Raw genomic sequence first — 19,601 nt, forward strand, 5'->3', positions numbered from 1 at the left:
TGACAGCCTTTCCCGGGCGCTCATTCTTTCCACGTGGCCCTTGGGTCTTTCAATAATGGGGGGAAAAAGTTGCTTAATTGACTAACGAGGCAATTATCGCCCTCCATTAGAATAACCGTTGTTTAAACGACGAGGAGCCTGGTTGCTCGTTTGGCCCGCATCCCCCCCCTAATGGCATCAGGGCAGGAGCTGAAGACACTTTTACCTTTCATACTCACACGTCCGAGGAGGTGGGGGGGGGGGGGTCGGTCGGCGGTGACGCACGGCCCCCTTATCTCCAACCTGGAACACGCATCACTGACGGAGAAAGGCGAGTTGACAGGCGAAGGTCCTCCCCATGGCATGTGATGCGGCGTGCGGCCCCGGCCGAGCGAGCTCGTCTGTTATGGCTCCTCCTTTACCAGCGGAACGTGAGCGAGGCGCAGGGCACGACCACAGGCAAAGCCGTCGTCTTCTCTCCAGTCCGCGGGGCAACGGCGGGGCGGACTGCGACATGCCGAGGAGGACGAACGCCGACTAGATAAATAATGCGCCCAGCGTCGCCTTCTGCCGCCGCGAAGAGTTGAGAGTTTGTGCTCGATTAACAAACCCCCCAAATGAACTCCGTCAGGGCGAGCAGCAGGAGACCCAGGCGAGTGTCGAGGCCGCGCCCGGTACAGCCGGAGAGGAACAACCAGGAAAGAGGTAAACTGACGCCTCGGCGCTAAGCTAGCTAGCTGGCTAGCCAGGCGACGAGACGCCTAGCCAGCTAGCTAGCGTCAACACGGGCCCGCTTGCTGGCTGGTCCGGCGGGGGGGGGGGGGGTTGCGGGCTGCTGGTATTCGGGTCGATACGTGTGTCCCGCAAGTGTGACCCCGGCGCGCCGGTACTCGATTAACGAGGGGTCGGCGGGTCGTGGTTAACACCTGGCCTCGCGCTCAGCCGGCTTGACGCCCAGGAAACACCGAGGCTTTCGGTGTATGCCTAGCCCCGAGGCCGCGCTTTGTTAAAGGCTCGTTTGTCGGCCCCCGACTCGGTTCTCGCCGCCGTCTCGTTTTAGCTCACGCCGCCGCTGTTCGGTGTCAGGTTGGCCCGCGACGTAACGTCGCCTGTATAGAAGAGAGAGAGAGAGGGGGGGGGGGGGACCCGCCGAGGCGTCGCGCCGCGCTCACGACAAAGCCGGACGCGAACGGCTGTTCGGCTGTCGTAGCGCGCTAACTGGAATTAGCCTCGCTGGCTGGCTAGCTAGCTAGCACCGTCATTAATAACGTCAGCGTGTTTTGCTAGCTGCTAGCATGTCTGGCTAACTAGCTAGCTAGCACCGTCATTAATAACGTCGGCGTGTTTTGCTAGCTGCTAGCATGTCTGGCTAGCTAGCGCACTTCATTAATAACGTCAGCCTGTTTTGCTAGCTGCTAGCATGTCTGGCTAGCGCACTGTCATTAATAACGTCAGCGTGTTTTGCTAGCTGCTAGCATGCCCGGCTAGGAGGAAGGCTGCGAGTCCTGCCGGCGGAGGACGCGCAGGCTCGCCGGACACCCAAACTACGACGTAAACAGTTGTTCGGTATCCGTAGGTTGATCTACTTGGTTTATTTTGGGGGCGGGGGGGTTTTCTCTTCCTGCCGAAAGGGAAGGAAACGGTGGCACCGACTGCTTGCGACTCCGGCTTAGCCGGTGAACGTTGCTGCTCCAGCTTCGCTGTTTTTGTTTGAAACCGTCGGTTCGGAGCATCGGCTGCACGACGAGGGGGGGGGGGGACAAGCCTCGGTGAAATGTCTATCGACATGCTCCGGTTAATGGGGGGGGGGGGGGGGGCAGTGATCGACCATGACAGCTCAAGCTGCTTTCAAAGCGTCCCGTCGCTGGTAAGACGAGCGGTTGCTAGATTCAGGGTGGCGGTCTGCAGGGAGACGGCGCTTCGTTGTTGTTTTCAAACGTGAAAGCTGTCCAACATGGTAGCCCGTTAGGTTAGACTGCAAGTCCGATGACTGGATTTGACATCAGTTGCTCCCCCATCTCGGTTCATGATTATCTGCCATACTACCCTACTTACTCTAACTGGGTTAATGTGGTGCTCCAACTATGTAAGGGTACCTCAACTCTGACTTGCATGGGTTTCCTGTGTGCTACTGATGCAGCCTTTCCCCTCACTAGGCTCCCCTTCTCACGCCTCTTGCCCAGCTAATGAACTCGTGGGCCGGTTGGCCCCATCTGATGTCTTATGGTGTATCGCTCCAGTTATGTTAAGCATTTCGGCTGTGTGTTTCTTGGACCAAGGGTGGAAGGATGTCAGCATTTCTATTTCTATGGTTAGGTTAGAGTGGGGTACTTAAGCTGGGTGTAATGTTTGTAGTAGTTACTGGTCCAGTAGCCTGGGAGAAAGACGTCCTTGCAACCAGAGCAACAATTTCCCATCTGGGGTAGCTACTGACTTACCATACCGAGAACAGCCTCAGAAGTGGACCTATGCTTTTCTGTTGACTGATTCTGTGTTTGGATTTTCTCGATCCTTTTGTGCACAGCTGGTGAACTGCAGAGCAGGCACTTGGTATTAAATGTTGCAAGGTGATTGTTGGTTTTCACATTTGAACCTTGTTAAATTTGGTGGTGTCCGTTGCTTCTAAAAACAAAAGATCTAAAACTTGTTTAACATCGCCATCCATAGTTGTAAAGTCCATCCAGTCATGTTTGAGTTTAGTTTCTTAGCTCAACAGTCGCCTTGCTTGTCATTGGCTTTTGTAGTGTTGTGCCAGTGAGCTAGACACAGGTTTTAACTTTATGAAGAAGCTTGTTGAAAAACCCTGACTATTATGCTGTGTTGCTGCTTCCAGTGTTGTGTAGCGATTTAGTGCAGTGTGGTAGCTTAAACTGTATTTTTCTTATTTTGCTGGGAAAATGTAATGAGTGATAAATCTGACAAATGTCCTGTATGTGTAGTGTGTGTGTGTGTGTGTGTGTGTGTGTGTATTAGGTAGTTATGGCTTCCATAGGGCTTCACAGCAGATAATTATATTCAGTACAAGTAGTAGGCAAACCCTTTCTCGGGTGATAACTCAAGGGTCACTAAATGCGGGCTCTTCCAAAAGTGGACCTCAAACACAAGGCTACATCATGGATCTTCAGAAGGGAGCACATTGTTTTGAACAAACTGTTGTGTCTTGATGCATGCTCAATGATCCAGGCAAGAAACTCAAAGAAGGTTGAATCAGTTCATGTGAACACAACGTTTTATTGACAGATACGTTTCATCACTCATCTATGTGACATCTTCAGTCTAAACTGACTGCAGGTATCCCCCACCCTTACAAACAATACAGTACAGCTGCGTAACGACTGAAACCAACAATTAGTTTCATGTGCAGATATGGGTGTGACCATTAATTAGAGCTTCAAAGGCCATGTGTACTATACACCGACTAGGGAATGTTGCAATCACAGCATTTTAAGGTAGCGACAGACGTATAATGACTGAAACCAATGACCAGTTTCATGTGCAAATATGGATGTGACCATTAACTAGAGCTTCAAAGGCTGTGCGTACTATTCACAGAGGATTTGGGAATGTTTGCAATCACAGCATTGTAAGATGGCGACAGATGTACTCTTAGCCCCCCCCCCCCCCCACACACACACACAGTTCAGGAATGGTCGTTCCCTCTTAATGTAAATTGTTGGGAGGACATTTAACATGCATGTTCTGTTTCTCAGGTTTTGACACGTGTTTGTGAGGGGCATTTAACGTTGTTAATGTTTTCTCTTCCCCTGTTTGTAGATGAGGACGTTCCCGCAGATATGGTCGCAGAAGAATCCGGTCCAGGAGCTCAGAATAGTCCATACCAACTTAGAAAAAAGTCTCTATTACCCAAGAGAACAGTGTGTCCCACAAAAGCAAACATGGAGGTAAGTTTGACAAAGTCTACATGCAAATTACCTGATTTAAATTTCTACCAGATTTTTTTTTAAAGATGGTATGCTTAGCAAAAAGAAAACTTGAATTTAGTGACAGTAAAAAAAAAAAGAAGCTGCTCATGTGTTAGATGTAACTATAGCCACAAGATTGGAAACACTTTAAAATCCTTCTTTGAATGTAGAATGAGTAGGATATTCCTAAAAATCAACATATAGACTCATACAAATCCCTCTCAATCATAGCTTATGACCCACTAGACATGTGTTTTGGTGTCTGTATGTGCAGAGACCCTGTCCTCTGCCTGTATTTTCTTATTCTGCTGTGTACGGGATGTTTTTGGGCGTTAACCTGTGGGCAGTGGGACTCTATAAAAACGTAGCGACCAGGTGCCAAACCGAGATCGTAAGCATGTATCCAAGAGGAAGCTACGACAATGGTGGACACCGTGCCGAAAAGACGCAAATATAGCACGGTGAAACGCCAAGCGGACAAAGCTCGTTCCAAAACGAGAGTGAATCTGCGGTTGGCTTTCACCAAGGGTGAGCACTGAAGGCGTGGATGGGAATGAATAGCGAAGTTGAGCGAATAGTTGCCAGAACACCGGGATGTGTTCTGGCAACTACTGTTGGGGGGCGTGAGCTTCTGGTGTCATTGAGCCAGGGAGGAAGGGTCAACTTTGAATGTTGTGTTTACAAACCAAAACCAACAAATCCTACTCATTCTACCTTTAAGCTCCAAATTATCGTCAAGATGATTCCACTGTTTTTGAAACCTAACGCTTTATCTGCAGGGTGCGTCCACTTCAGCCACAGACAACTTTGGGCATCGGGCTAAACGTCCAAGAGTTTCAGGAAAGTGTCAAGATTTGCCAGGTAATCAGGGCACACATTACTTCTTCCACAGTCCATCAGCTTGAAATGTGATTTAATTGGTCTCTCTTCCCCAACTAAGAACTCTAGAGTGAAAAGTCTCGTGTGCATTGTGTAACATGCAGACAGTTATTGAGCTGTAGGTGACTCGGGACACTAATGAGCTGAAGCTTCACATGTTTCAGAAAGAGAGACTTGATGTATAACCTTTTTTAAAAAGACCAAACAATGCCAGTGCTACCTGTTTCAATGCAGGGTATGCACGGCCGGTATTCTCGCCAAATTATGTCAGCCATGTTATTTTTTCCTGTTCTATCTTTGGCACTGTGTGTTTGTTTTAATCGCAGATTAAAGGGTGGGATAAACTCTTCTTTCGTCTCTGGCCATAGGGGGCAGTAATGAATGTTTACAAAAAAAACCCCACACTTTTTGTACAATTGGATAACGTTTAAAAGCTGAAATGCAGAATTTCTACACTTGTGTCATCTGGGTGTACGTGCCTTTATGAAGTGAGATAGATGCTTTGATAAGTGCAGTGTCACTTTTTATTTCTGTCTCACTTTTTATCTCTAAATTTTAGCAATATTCTCTCACCTGTAACTTATTTCATATTTCAGTATCACTCACAAAAGTAAACACAGGTAACAACCAAAAGACAAGCGGAAACCCTCAGATGTGTCATTTTCGGTATTTCTAATTGCACCTCTTGTTTTCTTAGCTGCTCCGTTAGAGCAGTATCTCCAGGAGAAGCTTCCGGATGAGGTGGTGCTGAAGATCTTCTCTTACCTGTTGGAGCAGGACCTGTGCCGTGCAGCATGCGTGTGCAAGCGCTTCAGTGAACTGGCAAATGACCCCATCCTCTGGTGAGACTTGTGGGTCTGGGCTAGGGGGCCTGTATGGACCAAGGCGCAGTATTTAGAGTTTGTTGTGATTGTTGCAATAACTTAAAACCAGATTGAGTATTCTCAGTAGTGGTTAAGGTCTTTTCAAAATACAGATTTATAGAAGCATCAAAAATGAAGTTGAATAATATTACCACTTTGCATTTCACGAGTTCCATCTGTTTTCTGTATTAAAGTGAAACTTGATTATAATTATATGGTATAGTATCAAATAAGACAATCAAGGCATTAATTGCAAAATACTAGTAAAGCCTATGCAGGCTATCTTTGAATTATGCCATTCTGCACATAAACAGGCTGTTAATACCATGGATAAGTTCTCGGGTTCTAGAAATATATTCAAGGACTAACAGTTATGCTTTACCTACATAATTGTAATATCCTCTCTGCCAATAGATAACCTCAGAAGATCAAATTAATTTAGAGCCAAGTTTCTTTCAAGATTTGTTTGGGTTCAGCTGATCCCCCCCCCCCCTGTTTCTTTACTTGCTGAATTTGTGATGGATTACGAGGGTATTTCTGCTGCAGATATGGAGATGTGATTGGAATGGTGTGAGGAGTGGTGTCGCTTTCTTAATGGCGAACCTTTCTTAAAGTGCCACTATGTGTTGTGATTAAAGATCATGTTCTGTAATCTCACTGTTGTCCATCGTTCATTCATGGTATTTGTACCGAGCATGGCCCAAACAACACCCGAGAAATTTCTGTTTGCTATCTGACCGAACGCTCCTCTATCATAGACGCACACAGAAAATTCTACTGTTGGTGAAATGTGGATAGTCTCAGTTCAATTTGTTTTACGTTGCAGGAAGAGGTTATACATGGAGGTTTTTGAGTATACCCGACCCATGATGCACCCTGAGGCAGGGAAGTTCTACCAGATCAACCCAGAGGAGTACGAACAGCCAAACCCGTGGAAGGAAAGCTTTCAGCAACTGGTATGAAACCGTGTGTGTGTGTGTGTGTGTGTGTGTGTGTGTGTGTGTGTGTGTGTGTGAGAGACTACTGATGCACTGCTTCTCTCGTTCAATGGGATGTTTCCGTCAATGACCTCAGTGGAGTCACAAACTAAAGAGCCGGCATCTATTTTTGTGAGTTCATCGACTGTCATTCATGCGTCGCCATTCAATCTCTCATTTCATTCTCAACCAGAAAAGTAAACCTTTTGAGCTTGAATTTGGGACGTTTGAGAGTGAAACAAATGTAAGACAAAAGGCGCACAGCAAATGGAACGTTTAGCAGCACGTGATAGTTACCATCGCTTTATGGCTGCAATGTAATATCTTTTACTTTACACTAGAGATGGCAAATGAGGCTTTCCAAAGCTTCCCCCTGAATTAAAGAGCTGTGCCAAGAAGGTATTGATTAAACTACACCCCCATTCATTCAGATGCTGTCCTTGGTTCTAGCTGCTTTCCTGTGAAGTATCTGATATTTTGATCAATATGCTGCCACATAAATTGTTAGAATACCAGGAAGGATTGAATAGAATACCAGGAAATACACCATTTTATAAATTGCTACTTTTTTCTGTTTTTTTTCCCTTCCTTTTTTGAAGTGACTACAAGTATGATCAACCTTTTTGTAGTCACTTTCTTAAAATGTTGTGAAACCTGTCGATTAATCCACTTAAAGTCCATCAAGTCCATGTGATCATAGTTGTTTGAGACCAGCCTTCGCCATGTAGAAGATGATTTTATAAAGCCTTAGATGTTCTTTTTTTAAGTTGGCCTCTGTGTTTGTAGAACAACTGTAGTCCCCTGTGACCCACTGACATTTGTCGCTGTGGTCACCTGAAATCGGTCTAGGTGCTCCTAGTGTTTTACTGTGCCGTGCTTAATGCACAATTCGTCTTCATGATAAGTGTTTGTCTCTGCAGTATAAAGGGGCACATGTGAAGCCTGGGTTTGCTGAACACTTCTACAGTAATCCTGCCAGATACAAGGGAAGGGAAAACATGTTTGTAAGTTTCCATTTTAATGCTCCCAAGTTATTCACCTGATTTCTCGTGCCAAAGCTCCTTTTCTAAATGTGCTTCAATTTTTTTTTTTTTTTTAGTACTATGACACTATTGAGGATGCCCTTGGAGGAGTTCAGGAGGCCCACTTTGATGGCCTGATATTCGTCCACTCCGGCATTTACACCGATGAGTGGATCTATATCGAGTCACCTATTACAATGATTGGAGCTGGTGAGTGTGTTTGAAGCTATTGTCCAGCTTCCCTGTGCAAATGACTGTTTGAGTTTCCATTTGATTAAGTCTGGAACCGCTCATTCATTTCACAGCTCCTGGAAAAGTGGCTGACAAAGTGGTCATTGAAAATACCCGAGATTCCACATTTGTATTTATGGAGGGCTCGGAGGACGCTTACGTTGGATACATGACCATAAGGGTGAGATGACCACTTGGCCTTTGTAGGTGTCATGCATTTATTATTGTTTTTGAATCACTATTTGTTGTTTACCTGTGCAACATTCTCGTCTGGGTAAAGACTGTTCTTGGTTGTAACTGTAGCTATTGCTGCCACAAACATTGACTGGTGGTTTTTTATTTTTTTTATTTTTTTTAATCTGTTGTAGTTCAACCCTGATGACAAATCTGCCCAGCATCACAATGCACATCACTGCTTGGAAATTACAGTCAACTGCAGCCCCGTCATTGACCATTGCATCATACGCAGCACTTGCACAGGTAGAACAGTCCTCCTTTTTCCAACTTTGGAAAGAAAATCCATGTTACGTAAACTGAATGTGTTGTAGTGAATTGAGATCATTGTATTACAATGAAGAATTTTGTGTATTTCGACAAGGATCTTGGCGTAATGCAAAATACTATGATCTTTCTTATGTCTCCAGTCGGGTCAGCTGTCTGTGTGAGTGGCCAGGGTGCTTGTCCCACAATCAAGCATTGCAACATCAGTGACTGCGAAAATGTGGGCCTTTACATCACAGACCACGCACAGGTAATTTAACGTGGACCTTCTTCCTAGATTGTCAGGGTGTTCAGCTGTGTTGCATTGTCATCCAAAACATATCACTTATTTTGTATTCCTCTGAAACTGTTACCATCATAGTTCATTGAAATGGGGTGAGATAGCAAAATTAGATATTGTGTTTTGCAATCAAACAAGTTTTGAGCTTACCTCATACAATCTTACACATCTCTCAAGCGAATATGTCTCCGTGTAAGCCTGTGTACACTCGGCATGAGCGCACCCTTCTGCCATGTCTAGTTTTTCAATCACTGATATAACTTTAAGCCTGGTTATGTGAGAAATTACAAATTGAAATTACAAACTGTTCTTAGGTCCCATGGCTACATGAAATCGTAACCAAAGATTCATGTTCTAATTCTGCTTTGATTTAACACTGGGGAAGTCATGGGACCTCCTTCAGGAAAATCAAAATCTGCTTGCATGTCTAACAAGCCAATACGAAAACAGCTTTTCAGGAGGTTGTGGCGAAACAGATTTAGAAATCTGTGAAGTTTCTAACTGTCCTTTGGAGCAGTGGAATGCGGCAATGTTGAGTGGATGGCATCCTTGCTGCTGTGATGAATAAAAATCTTTCAACCCTGTTATGACAATGATTCTCACATACTAATATAGTTTAGTTGATTATACTGGGGTGGCACATCGATTGCGACCAATGCCGTTTTATATTTTTGGAGCTGTTGTGCACTAAGCTGGCACTCAAACCTGGGTTTCTGGTTGATGAGAGGTCAAAAAAATGAAAGATGTATTTCTGTCAAATACTGGAAGAGCAGCCAGTGATCATTGCAGCGGTTGTGAAGTAATAACACAGATCAAACAAGTCGGCACTTGTGAGCTATGCGGGCAGTGTGGACACAGTGAATAAATAGGCAAGTTTATATGGAAGCCTGCATTTTATGCTCATGAGGCCACATGTGTTATATTTGCTTCTGAAAAGTTTGAGTTTATGAGAACTACCTTGCATTGTGTTAGCAAGTTGATGCCGGAGACATGAGAGAAACTTGCCAAAACAAAGATTAGACCTTGAGAGTACCAGATAAAACAAGTACAAAACATCCAGACCCATGGCGCACCCGCCAGTTGTGAAGTCGATGGGATGAACGGTTGCTGAGAAAATGGAAGGACTGGCTGGCAGACAGACAGACACCTTCCATTTTAGTTAGTTTATTATTATTCTGAGTAATGTGTATAGTTAATATATCAAACACTAACAAGTGCCTCCTAAGCATCCTCTCAGGTCATCCATGAGTGAATGACCACAATTTGCATCTGTGAGTGAGTGATCACAATTTGTGTTTAAAAGGATGCACATCCTACTACTAAGCGTCCCTCTCAGGTCATCCTTGAGTGAGGGACCACGATATGCGTCCATGAACGAGTGACCCCTATTTGCGATGCATACCCCAAGGTGGCAGTTCCGCAGTGCCATGAGAAAAATGAAGCTGAATGAAAAGTTTTCGCAGGAAATGTTAACGAAAATGCAAGCAAAATACAGCCTACTATGCACAACAACGCCGATAGACAGTGATGCTCATTGTATTTTTTATTTATCAAGAAGTATGGGTTTGAAAATGGACTTCCTTATTGGCACACCATATGTCTGCCTTATTGTACAAAACTGGCAGAGGATCTCCCTCCAGATTTCTTTCACTTTGCATCTCTGATTTATATTATGTGCATTCTCAGGGAATATACGAAGACAACGAGATCTCAAACAATGCACTGGCCGGGATCTGGGTGAAAAATCATGGCAACCCTATCATCAGACGAAATCACATCCACCATGGCAGAGATGTCGGGGTTTTCACATTTGACCATGGCATGGTAAGCGGGGGGAAAAAAAGGTTGCGTCCCCTTTGTTTTAGATGAGTGGGAGAGAAACGGAGCATCAGGTTGAGTAAAATCGGCAGAGTCCTCACTTGGGCAAAGGGATATTGTAGTTTTGGGGGCAAAATGGGAGCGCTACCTTAAGGCTGAGTGCAGTACAACCATTACAGAGGAATAAAACTGTTAAAGAACAAGGACACATGGTGTGTGTGACACGAGTTGTGAAGGAAGCACAACTGTTGTGTGGCTTTGCAGATAAGATCATTATCTTAAGTTTGAGATTGGAAGTAGGTCTATAGTATTGATGGCATATTTTTAATTGAGTAGGTAATGTTACATATTATTTACACAACATCCTGACTGGATGTGTAACATTGACGTTGTAAGGTGGACAGAGCTGGTTATATATATATTATATATATTTTTAGCTAACAAACTACCGGCAGAAAGCAAGCAAGACACATCAGAAATGCTTCAGAAGTCATCAGAAGACTGATTTGTTTGAGTTCAAGGTGATGGAGCACCTCTTACTTGTATCTCTGTCGATGGCGTTTCTGTGAAAACCTACCCGCAGTGAAAATGCATGGGCAATTCCGAGGTACAGAATAGGAGGGAGAGTTTAAGAAAGAATAGTTGGGGGCATCCGGGTAGCGTAGCGGTCTATTCGGTTGCCTAGCAACATGGGGATCTCCCGGTTCGAATCCCCTCTTACCTTGGTCAGGCGTCCCTACAGACACAATAGGCCATGTCTGCCGGTGGGAACCCAGATGTGGTTATGTGTCCTGGTCGCGACACTAGCGCCCCCTCTGGTCGGCCGGGGCGCCTGTTCGGGGGAATAACGTGATCCTCCCACGCGCTATGTCCCCCTGGTGAAACTCCTCACTGTATGGGAGGAGGCATGTGGTAGCCTGCAGCCCTCCCCGGATCGGCAGACGGGGTGGAGCAGCGACCGGGACGGCTTGGAAGAGTGGGGTAATTGGCCGGATACAATTGGGGAGAAAATGTAAAATAAAAAGAAAAGAAATAGTTGTGAGGTTAGAGAAAAATATATTTTAACAATTTCCTGACCAATGAGGATTGTAATGTTAAAAGACAAAAAAAAAGACCGCTTAATATTTATAGTCTTACAACAGCATTTTTAGATACTCATAGCCATTTTTGGAGGGGTCACAGCACCACCAATCCCACCGTCACCCACCTTGAATCTTCACAAATGCAGCACACGAGAGATTAAATGCCAGTGTAAGAGTAGGTTGGGGTGGGGGGCAGGTTCATGGGGTGTTTACCATCTACTAAATGAACTTGGCTTTGAGATGAATGTGTAGACAGAGGCTGGAGAAAATGCGGGTGAAGAGAGTCACGGGGTGCTGAGGCAAACCTAATGAAGGGGCCACCTGTTGTGTTTTCTATCCCCCATAAACCTTGCACAGGTTGTATATGAGGACTCTGCATGTCTCTTGTGTGCAGTCAAAGCTGCACATAAACAGACATTCTGTCGGCTTTGTAAAATGAGTGTTTCCCAAGGAAGATGCGCATGGCAAGACCAACAGATGTTAAGGGGTCTAGTAGCAGCAATCGAGGGTAAGCAGTCGGAAATGAGTTCACTAGCTGATAGGACTGGCTTTCTCTTTTAGGGAGACTAGATTAAGGAGTGAAGAATTTTTTGGAAGGCATATTAAGGACGGCTAATGGGAGGCAAGGATGGACAATGTGGTACATTTGGGCATACGGCAAGAGGTACTAGAAATGTTCAATGCCAGTCTAAGGCTAGACCTGGTGCTGTGGACAACAATGCAGGGTACTGTGTGTGTGTGTGTGTGTGTGTTTTTTAAGTTCACTTTGCCAGGAGGGAAAAGATGGATGATGACAAGGCACATGGATAGAAAATGTGCAGGTAGTCTTGAGGCAATAGTTGCATCACGTGGATGGAAGGTAAGAGGTTATCCAGTGGTGTTAGGTTGCCGAGAGTTTAGAGATAAGTCGATTACAGCGATTTCAGACATGGTAGGAATTTTGGTGATGGAGCTAAAAATAGTGTTTTGAACTCTCTCTCGGAGGTAGTGATGAGAGACGAGAGATAAGTGAGTGGCTTTGGTTGGTAAGACAGTGTTTTGAATGGGCATGAGATTATTGCATTAAATTCCATGACACTCCTGTGGAAGAATTGCTTTTTTGCTTTCTTGTGCTTGTGTTAATGAGCCGCATGTTCTTACGTGACCCCTCATCCTGTCCGCTCCAGGGGCTTCATGTATCAGTCGTTACTATGGGCAGGTTTGTTCGTACACACCCATGGGATGTTTTAGCCCTGAAGATTGTCTCAAGAGACCAGTGTAGAACCTGGGTAACCCCTGAATTTAGACACCGCTTGGCTAACACTGATGTCTTTGCAGGCCTGGGAGATTGCCCGTTGCAAGAGGTAGACAATAGATGTTAGGAGGAAGGAATTACAATTACCCATCATGCTCTGCTACTGACTGTCAAGACAATCTTGGTGTGTACGAACAAATTTGCCCATAGTAATGATTGATACATGAGGCCCCTGATCTGTTTAATTGCATCTTGTGATCTCCCTGTCCCCCATCTTATCCCTTAAATACCCATTTAAATGTCCTTTTGCCACACCAAAGTGTCCTGAATTATTCATACAGCTGTTTACCCAAATTGGTCTTTGTCTTTCCTTAATTCTTCAGTTCAGCCCATTTTGATAGGATTGTGCCCTGTCTGTAATACACTGACTCTTAAGCATACACAATAAAGTTATCTGATGGGCAACACCGAAACAGAAACTGAAGCTTCATTTATTCCCATACACAGCAGGGTTTGTCAGTGCCTACTCGAGTAGTGTTGGTGTTGGCAAGTTGTGAGCTAGAATACCTCTCACACTTGTATAAACTGGAATTTCTGCTGGTGTATTGTTTAATAGTTGGTGTGTTTACTGGTGTATTCGTTACAGTTAGTTTTTAGTACAATGGAATGGTGGCGGCATGGTGGCACAGTGGTTGGCGCGGTGGCCTCGCAGCAAGAAGGTCGTGGGTTCGAGCCCCAGGATAGTCCAACCTTGGGGGTCGTCCCGGTCATCATCTGTGTGGCGTTGGCATGTTCTCGTGTCTGCGTGGGTTTCTTCCGGGTGCTCCGGTTTCCTCTCAGTCCAAAGACATGTAGGTCAGGTGAATCGGCCGTACTAAATTGTCCCTAGGTATGAATGTGTGTGTGCGTGTGTTTGTGTGTGCGCGCGCGCCCTGTGATCGCCTGGCGGCCTGTCCAGGGTGTCTCCCCGCCTGCCACCCAGTGACTGCTGGGATAGGCTCCAGCATCCCGCGACCCTGAGAGCAGGATAGGTGGTTTGGATAATGGATGGGTGGATGGATGGAATACAAGATAGCTAATCAATACATTTATGACAATAGTTTGACAGCTGTATATCACCCAATACAAGTCAGTGTCACTGCTCACAGGTGTGTTAGCATTTGGCTGAAGGTGACTTCCTATTCTGTCTCTCTCTCTCTCCCCTGTAGGGTTACTTTGAAAGCTGCATCATCCATAGGAATCGTATTGCTGGCTTTGAAGTGAAGGCATATGCCAACCCTACAGTAGTTCGATGTGAGATCCACCACGGCCAGACGGGGGGCATCTATGTGCACGAAAAGGGCCGAGGCCAGTTCATTGAAAACAAGATCTATGCAAACAACTTTGCTGGGGTGTGGATCACCTCTAACAGTGATCCCACGATAAGGTCAGTGTGTGGCATGTTGGTTACAGTTAATTTTGCCAGATTATGGTGTTGGATTGAGAGCTGGTCAGCAGACGGGTGCGTCTGGTGTTGAAATTGTCCCTGTTTTATCCAAATCTAGGGGCAACGCAATTTTTAATGGTAACCAAGGTGGAGTTTACATTTTCGGGGATGGCCGAGGCCTCATCGAAGGGAATGACATCTACGGCAATGCTTTGGCAGGGATCCAGATCCGGACAAACAGCTGCCCCATAGTCAGGCACAACAAGATCCACGATGGCCAGCACGGTGGCATATATGTGGTAAATATTTACTGAGGATAAGCTATATGTGCACACCATACACATGGAACATATAACTGCCAACTGTCATTGGAAGTAACACCGATATACCTTGTCCTGTAATTTATTGCATTAATCTCTCCTGTACAGAATTTATGCAGTATGTATGTCTGTACATTTTGTCAACATACACTCTGGATAATATGGAATATAGTTGTGACATATGACACTTGTGTGTAATGCAGCATGAAAAGGGACAAGGTGTGATCGAGGAGAATGAGGTGTACAGCAACACGCTGGCTGGAGTGTGGGTGACGACGGGCAGCACGCCAGTATTGAGGAAGAACAGGATACACAGTGGAAAGCAGGTATGTGCACGGCAGACTGCACAGACTTCTAGATTGTCTCAATGATGCGAAACTTAATATAAAATGACAAACTAACCAATCTGACCCCAGTTAAAACTTGATTTAGGGGCTTAGAGTTACTCCAAGTAAAACAAACGCACCTCTGTATTGAGACAAAAGTGAGCTTGCTTATACTCCTGCCAACAGCAAACTCACGTTCCTGGCTCTTTTTTGTGCCAGATAGAAACAAACACATCTGGAAACACTGCCGAATGCACGAAACCGTCTATGGATTAGCAGTGTTATTCAAAACCGTCGGCAGCTACACTTACAAGAAAGGTGTTTATGAAACGCTCTTTTCCAGAGCAGTTCACAGTGAGTGAGCAGCAGGGCCTTTAGTGTCTCGTTGGACACTGAGACACGTGGCTGTTGGTGGACATTTTGAACGTTGAAGGGATTGTGAACCGGTGTCATCCCAGTTACGAGACTCTTTGTATCTGGTGTATGCTTGTCATTTTGTGGTATGCAAAATTGAATGCACTACAGTTAACTTTGAGTCTATCACTTGAAATTAACAAATTGGAGTTGAAGAAATAGTTAGATGTGCTTTCCTGTCAAATCAAAACAATTTTCTGATTTTGCACGCCGGTCATAATGATGGAATGTGTGAAATTTAGCACAAGAACTGGGCATCACACTTCATAACTGATGATGGAGCACTGCTGAAAGGTGTTTATTAAAAAAAACAACATTTGTATTTACACCTTGCTTTAGTGTGCCTGCAGTGCGTGTTGAATTAATGATTTCAGGTGCTTTGGGGGCTTCAGTGTATCTTGGTTGTATTTACACACACAAACCAACATGTGTATTAATTCTGATTCATAGCCGCACATAATCTGATATGTATGCAAGTCATAACCAGGTGTAAATTTAACCTTACACTCTTTTGTTGAAACAGGTCGGGGTCTACTTTTATGATAACGGCCACGGCGTGCTGGAAGACAATGACATCTACAATCACATGTACTCTGGAGTTCAGATTAGGTTTGTGGAAAAAATAGCAATATGCAAAACTTATGACACTTCAGCATATCAGCAGCATGTCGTGATGATCATTTAAATGTTTTGTGTTTGTGTTCTGGTAAATGTTTAACTGTACATATGTTTTTGATTCAACCCTCTATGATGATGTATTTGAAAGCTAATAATTAACGAGGCTTGCACTATACTGACAAGCTTATTTTCATCAACGTTCTTATGATGTAAAAGATGGCAAAACACGTTTACTAAAGATATTAAGCATTTGCAACCAAAACAGCATTAAAAAAAAGAACTGCTGTCATTTGGTAACACAAACGTGAATAGCCTGCATGAAGTTTTTTTTCCCTCTTGACAGAACTGGCAGCAATCCCAAAATCAGACGTAACAAGATCTGGGGAGGTCAGAATGGCGGCATATTGGTATACAACTCAGGTGAGAAGCACTTCTTCATTTTGTTCCTGAGCGATACTTGGCTTCTCATCCTCCCACTGCTGAAACACACATTTTTGTATTCCAGGCTTGGGCTTCATTGAGGACAATGAGATCTTTGACAATGCCATGGCTGGTGTGTGGATCAAAACAGACAGCAATCCCACACTGCGAAGGAACAAAATACATGATGGGAGAGACGGTGGCATCTGTATATTCAATGGAGGGAGAGGTAATTGTTCATATATAGGAATAACATTCATACAGATCAAATAGGCAAGTTTATCAACACGGGGATCGCCGATTTGAATCCACGCGTTACCTCTGGCTTGGTCAGGCATCCCTACAGACACAATTGGCCGTGTCTGTAGGATGTGGGTATGTGTCCTGGTCACTGCACTAGCGCCTCCTCTGGTCGGTCGGGGCGCCTGTTCAGAGGGGAGGGGGAACTGGGGGGAATAGTGTGATCCTCCCACGTGCTACGTCCCCCTGGTGAAACTCCTCACTGTCAGGTGAAAAGAAGCGGCTGGCGACTCCACATGTATGGGAGGAGGCATGTGGTAGTCTGCAGCCCTCCCCGGATCGACAGAGGGGGTTGGAGCAGCAACCGGGACGGCTTGGAAGAGTGGGGCGATTGGCCAAGTACAATTGGGGAGGAAAAAAAAGGGGGGGGGGGCTGTCTACCTCAGCTTTGACATGAGTTAGTTTGTGAATTTGGTTGTTCCAGTCAAAGTGAGTGTGGACAGATATCATTACATTCTGAAATGAAAGAAGTTGGTTTACGTTTCTTGGACGGTGTCAGTTTTTTTTTGCTAAATCCACGAGTTTGTATGAGAATGTGAACGCTGTTTTTCTTTCCTCAGGCTTGCTAGAGGAAAATGACATCTTCAGAAATGCCCAGGCAGGAGTCCTCATTAGTACCAACAGCCATCCCATACTGCGTAAAAACAGAATATTTGACGGCTTCGCTGCAGGTTAGTCGTGCCAATACGAAGGCCGTAATTAATCGTTATGCCTCTAATTTAAATGAGAAGTTTTCATTTGCTACGGCTTTGTGATCGTCACTAAGTAGCGTTGTATAAAGAAACCACTGTGCCAGATGAGATAAATCTGTCCAGTGGAAATGGGGAACTAAATGAGACGTGCTTTTCTCTGCAGGCATCGAGATTACAAATCATGCCACGGCGACGTTGGAGGGAAATCAGATTTTCAACAACCGCTTTGGGGGGCTGTTTCTGGCATCAGGTGTCAATGTTACAATGAAAGGTATTGTCCGTCTTCTTGAAGGGTGTCCGTTTCTTTGCTTAGAGACGCAATATTTGCTGAAACTTTTTGCTTGTTGGAAATCTGAATTATTTGAGATCTAAATGCAGCACGGTAATTCATACAATTCCTCTCCCAGATAACAAAATAATGAATAATCAAGATGCCATTGAAAAGGCTGTGAGTAGAGGCCAGTGCCTGTACAAGATATCAAGTTACACTAGCTACCCAATGCACGATTTTTACAGGTAATCTTATCACCCCACTTATCTTCATTGTCAAGCTGGCTCAACTTCAGCTCCTTTAAAAGTTGACTTCAACTGATGTGCTTGGTTTCCACAGGTGTCACACCTGCAACACAACAGACCGCAACGCCATCTGCGTGAACTGCATCAAGAAGTGCCACCAAGGACACGACGTGGAGTTCATCAGACACGATAGGTTGGCCATTTCGACTCACATAGCCTAATACATTTTCCTTAAAACTAGCTAGTGTGGAAATCAGCTGACTCAGAATAAGGGCGTCATAATTGGTCTCATACCCTCTACATACGCCGAGTCGTGTCTTTCTTTTCTCCCCTCTCCAGATTTTTCTGTGACTGTGGTGCTGGGACGCTGTCGAACCCGTGCACATTAGCCGGAGAACCGACTCACGACACGGACACATTGTATGACTCGGCTCCTCCTATAGAGTCCAACACATTGCAACACAACTGAACCTGAGCCCCAGCGTCCCTCGGGCTTCACGGGGGGTGGACAGTTTTAATAAAAGTCTGGCATTGGATGAAGAAATTCAAAATTTACATCCCGGATTCACTTTGACTGAAAAAAAACAAACGCACACCACACATTTTCATATATATATGTATATATATATATATATGTGAATGAGATGGAGGTGAATATGCTGAAAGGAGACATTTAAAAAATCATTTACAGCTGCATCGGTTATCCTTTTCCTGCAACTGATCAAGTGATTGACAAAGATGACGACTCCTCAGTGGGACAGAGCAGAAAATAGTTGACTCAGGGTTCGGGGGCATGTTGGCTCGGGCGGTCGTGTGAAGCTGTGGAGAGACGGACGAGAGCCACCGGGCTCGTCTGCCTTTGACAAGCGGGCAGAGGGGACAGCGCAGCCATGTACAGACCTGCTGCGGACAAACGCTCAGTCGGACGCAAGCGCGACTTCCACGTGGAAGAACAAGCCCCGAAACAACTACGCTTCCATCACTGGGCAACGGTTGTGCTCGCATCTGTGTACAGGAAAAATACCCTAGCACTTCTTTTTTTTTTTTTTTTTTTTTAAAAAGACAACTTGAGATTTTGATTTTGCTTTTTGTGTAGTTTTGTATTTTCATGCGAAAATCTTACTGTACTTGAATGTCTTTATTTTATTAAATGTGTATTATATTTTTGGTTATCACAACCTAGACTTGCTGTAAATGTACTCATGTCGCAGTATCTAACTTCTTTCTGTGAAAGAGAAAAGAGGAAACACTAAACATTTTCTCCAGCAATGTACAGTTATTTCCAGTCGCAGTTTAGAGTACCGATGCAGGTTCAGAAAAGAAAAACGCAACACTTGCGTCCCCGTCTGTGGTAAGCGCCACGCCAGTCCTCCGGCTGAAGCACACTTCCCTCGGAATATTTTTAGGTTTGGTGTTTCTGTCTACGTTCTCTGACTGTATTGGCCCGGTTTGCAGGAGTGTCCTCTTAAGGAGGAACCTGGGGGCACTTATTGGATCAGTCAGCTGTTCTGGCCCCAAGATGAATTCAGAGGATAATGTAAAAAAAAAAAAAATGTGTTACTGCGGTTTTTAAACGTGGTCAGGACACAACACAACCAGACTGACAAGAAGGAAAAATCTTGAGTTGTTGTTTGGACAGGTACAATGCAAAAGCATTTATGTTAGACATTTTTAATGGCGCCATGGAGACGAACTATTCTGGCTGTGGTTCAGTTTGGGCCTGGCCCACCAGGGGTGGGCAGCATGGTCCAGAAGGGTCCGGTGTGGGTGCAGGTCTTTG

At 44.9% G+C, this 19,601-nt stretch overlaps 1 protein-coding gene across 1 annotated transcript; it reads left to right on the forward strand.

Annotated features, from left to right (window-relative positions):
- Window positions 1-283: 283 nt before the first annotated feature.
- On the forward strand, window positions 284-19,600 carry LOC130122418 (F-box only protein 11). The gene is made up of 22 exons (XM_056291322.1): window positions 284-684; window positions 3,754-3,881; window positions 4,682-4,763; window positions 5,479-5,623; window positions 6,471-6,600; window positions 7,542-7,625; window positions 7,721-7,853; window positions 7,949-8,055; window positions 8,243-8,354; window positions 8,519-8,625; window positions 10,342-10,479; window positions 13,998-14,215; window positions 14,334-14,514; window positions 14,739-14,861; window positions 15,799-15,884; window positions 16,237-16,313; window positions 16,399-16,542; window positions 17,174-17,284; window positions 17,469-17,576; window positions 17,713-17,821; window positions 17,916-18,014; window positions 18,161-19,600. Exons 1-22 carry the CDS (start codon window positions 597-599, stop codon window positions 18,288-18,290), a joined length of 2,640 nt encoding a protein of 879 aa, XP_056147297.1. The 5' UTR covers window positions 284-596; the 3' UTR covers window positions 18,291-19,600.
- Window position 19,601: the final 1 nt, after the last annotated feature.

This window comes from Lampris incognitus, chromosome 13 (genome assembly GCF_029633865.1).
Source record: "Lampris incognitus isolate fLamInc1 chromosome 13, fLamInc1.hap2, whole genome shotgun sequence".
In the NCBI taxonomy this organism is placed as follows: Eukaryota; Metazoa; Chordata; class Actinopteri; order Lampriformes; family Lampridae; genus Lampris; species Lampris incognitus.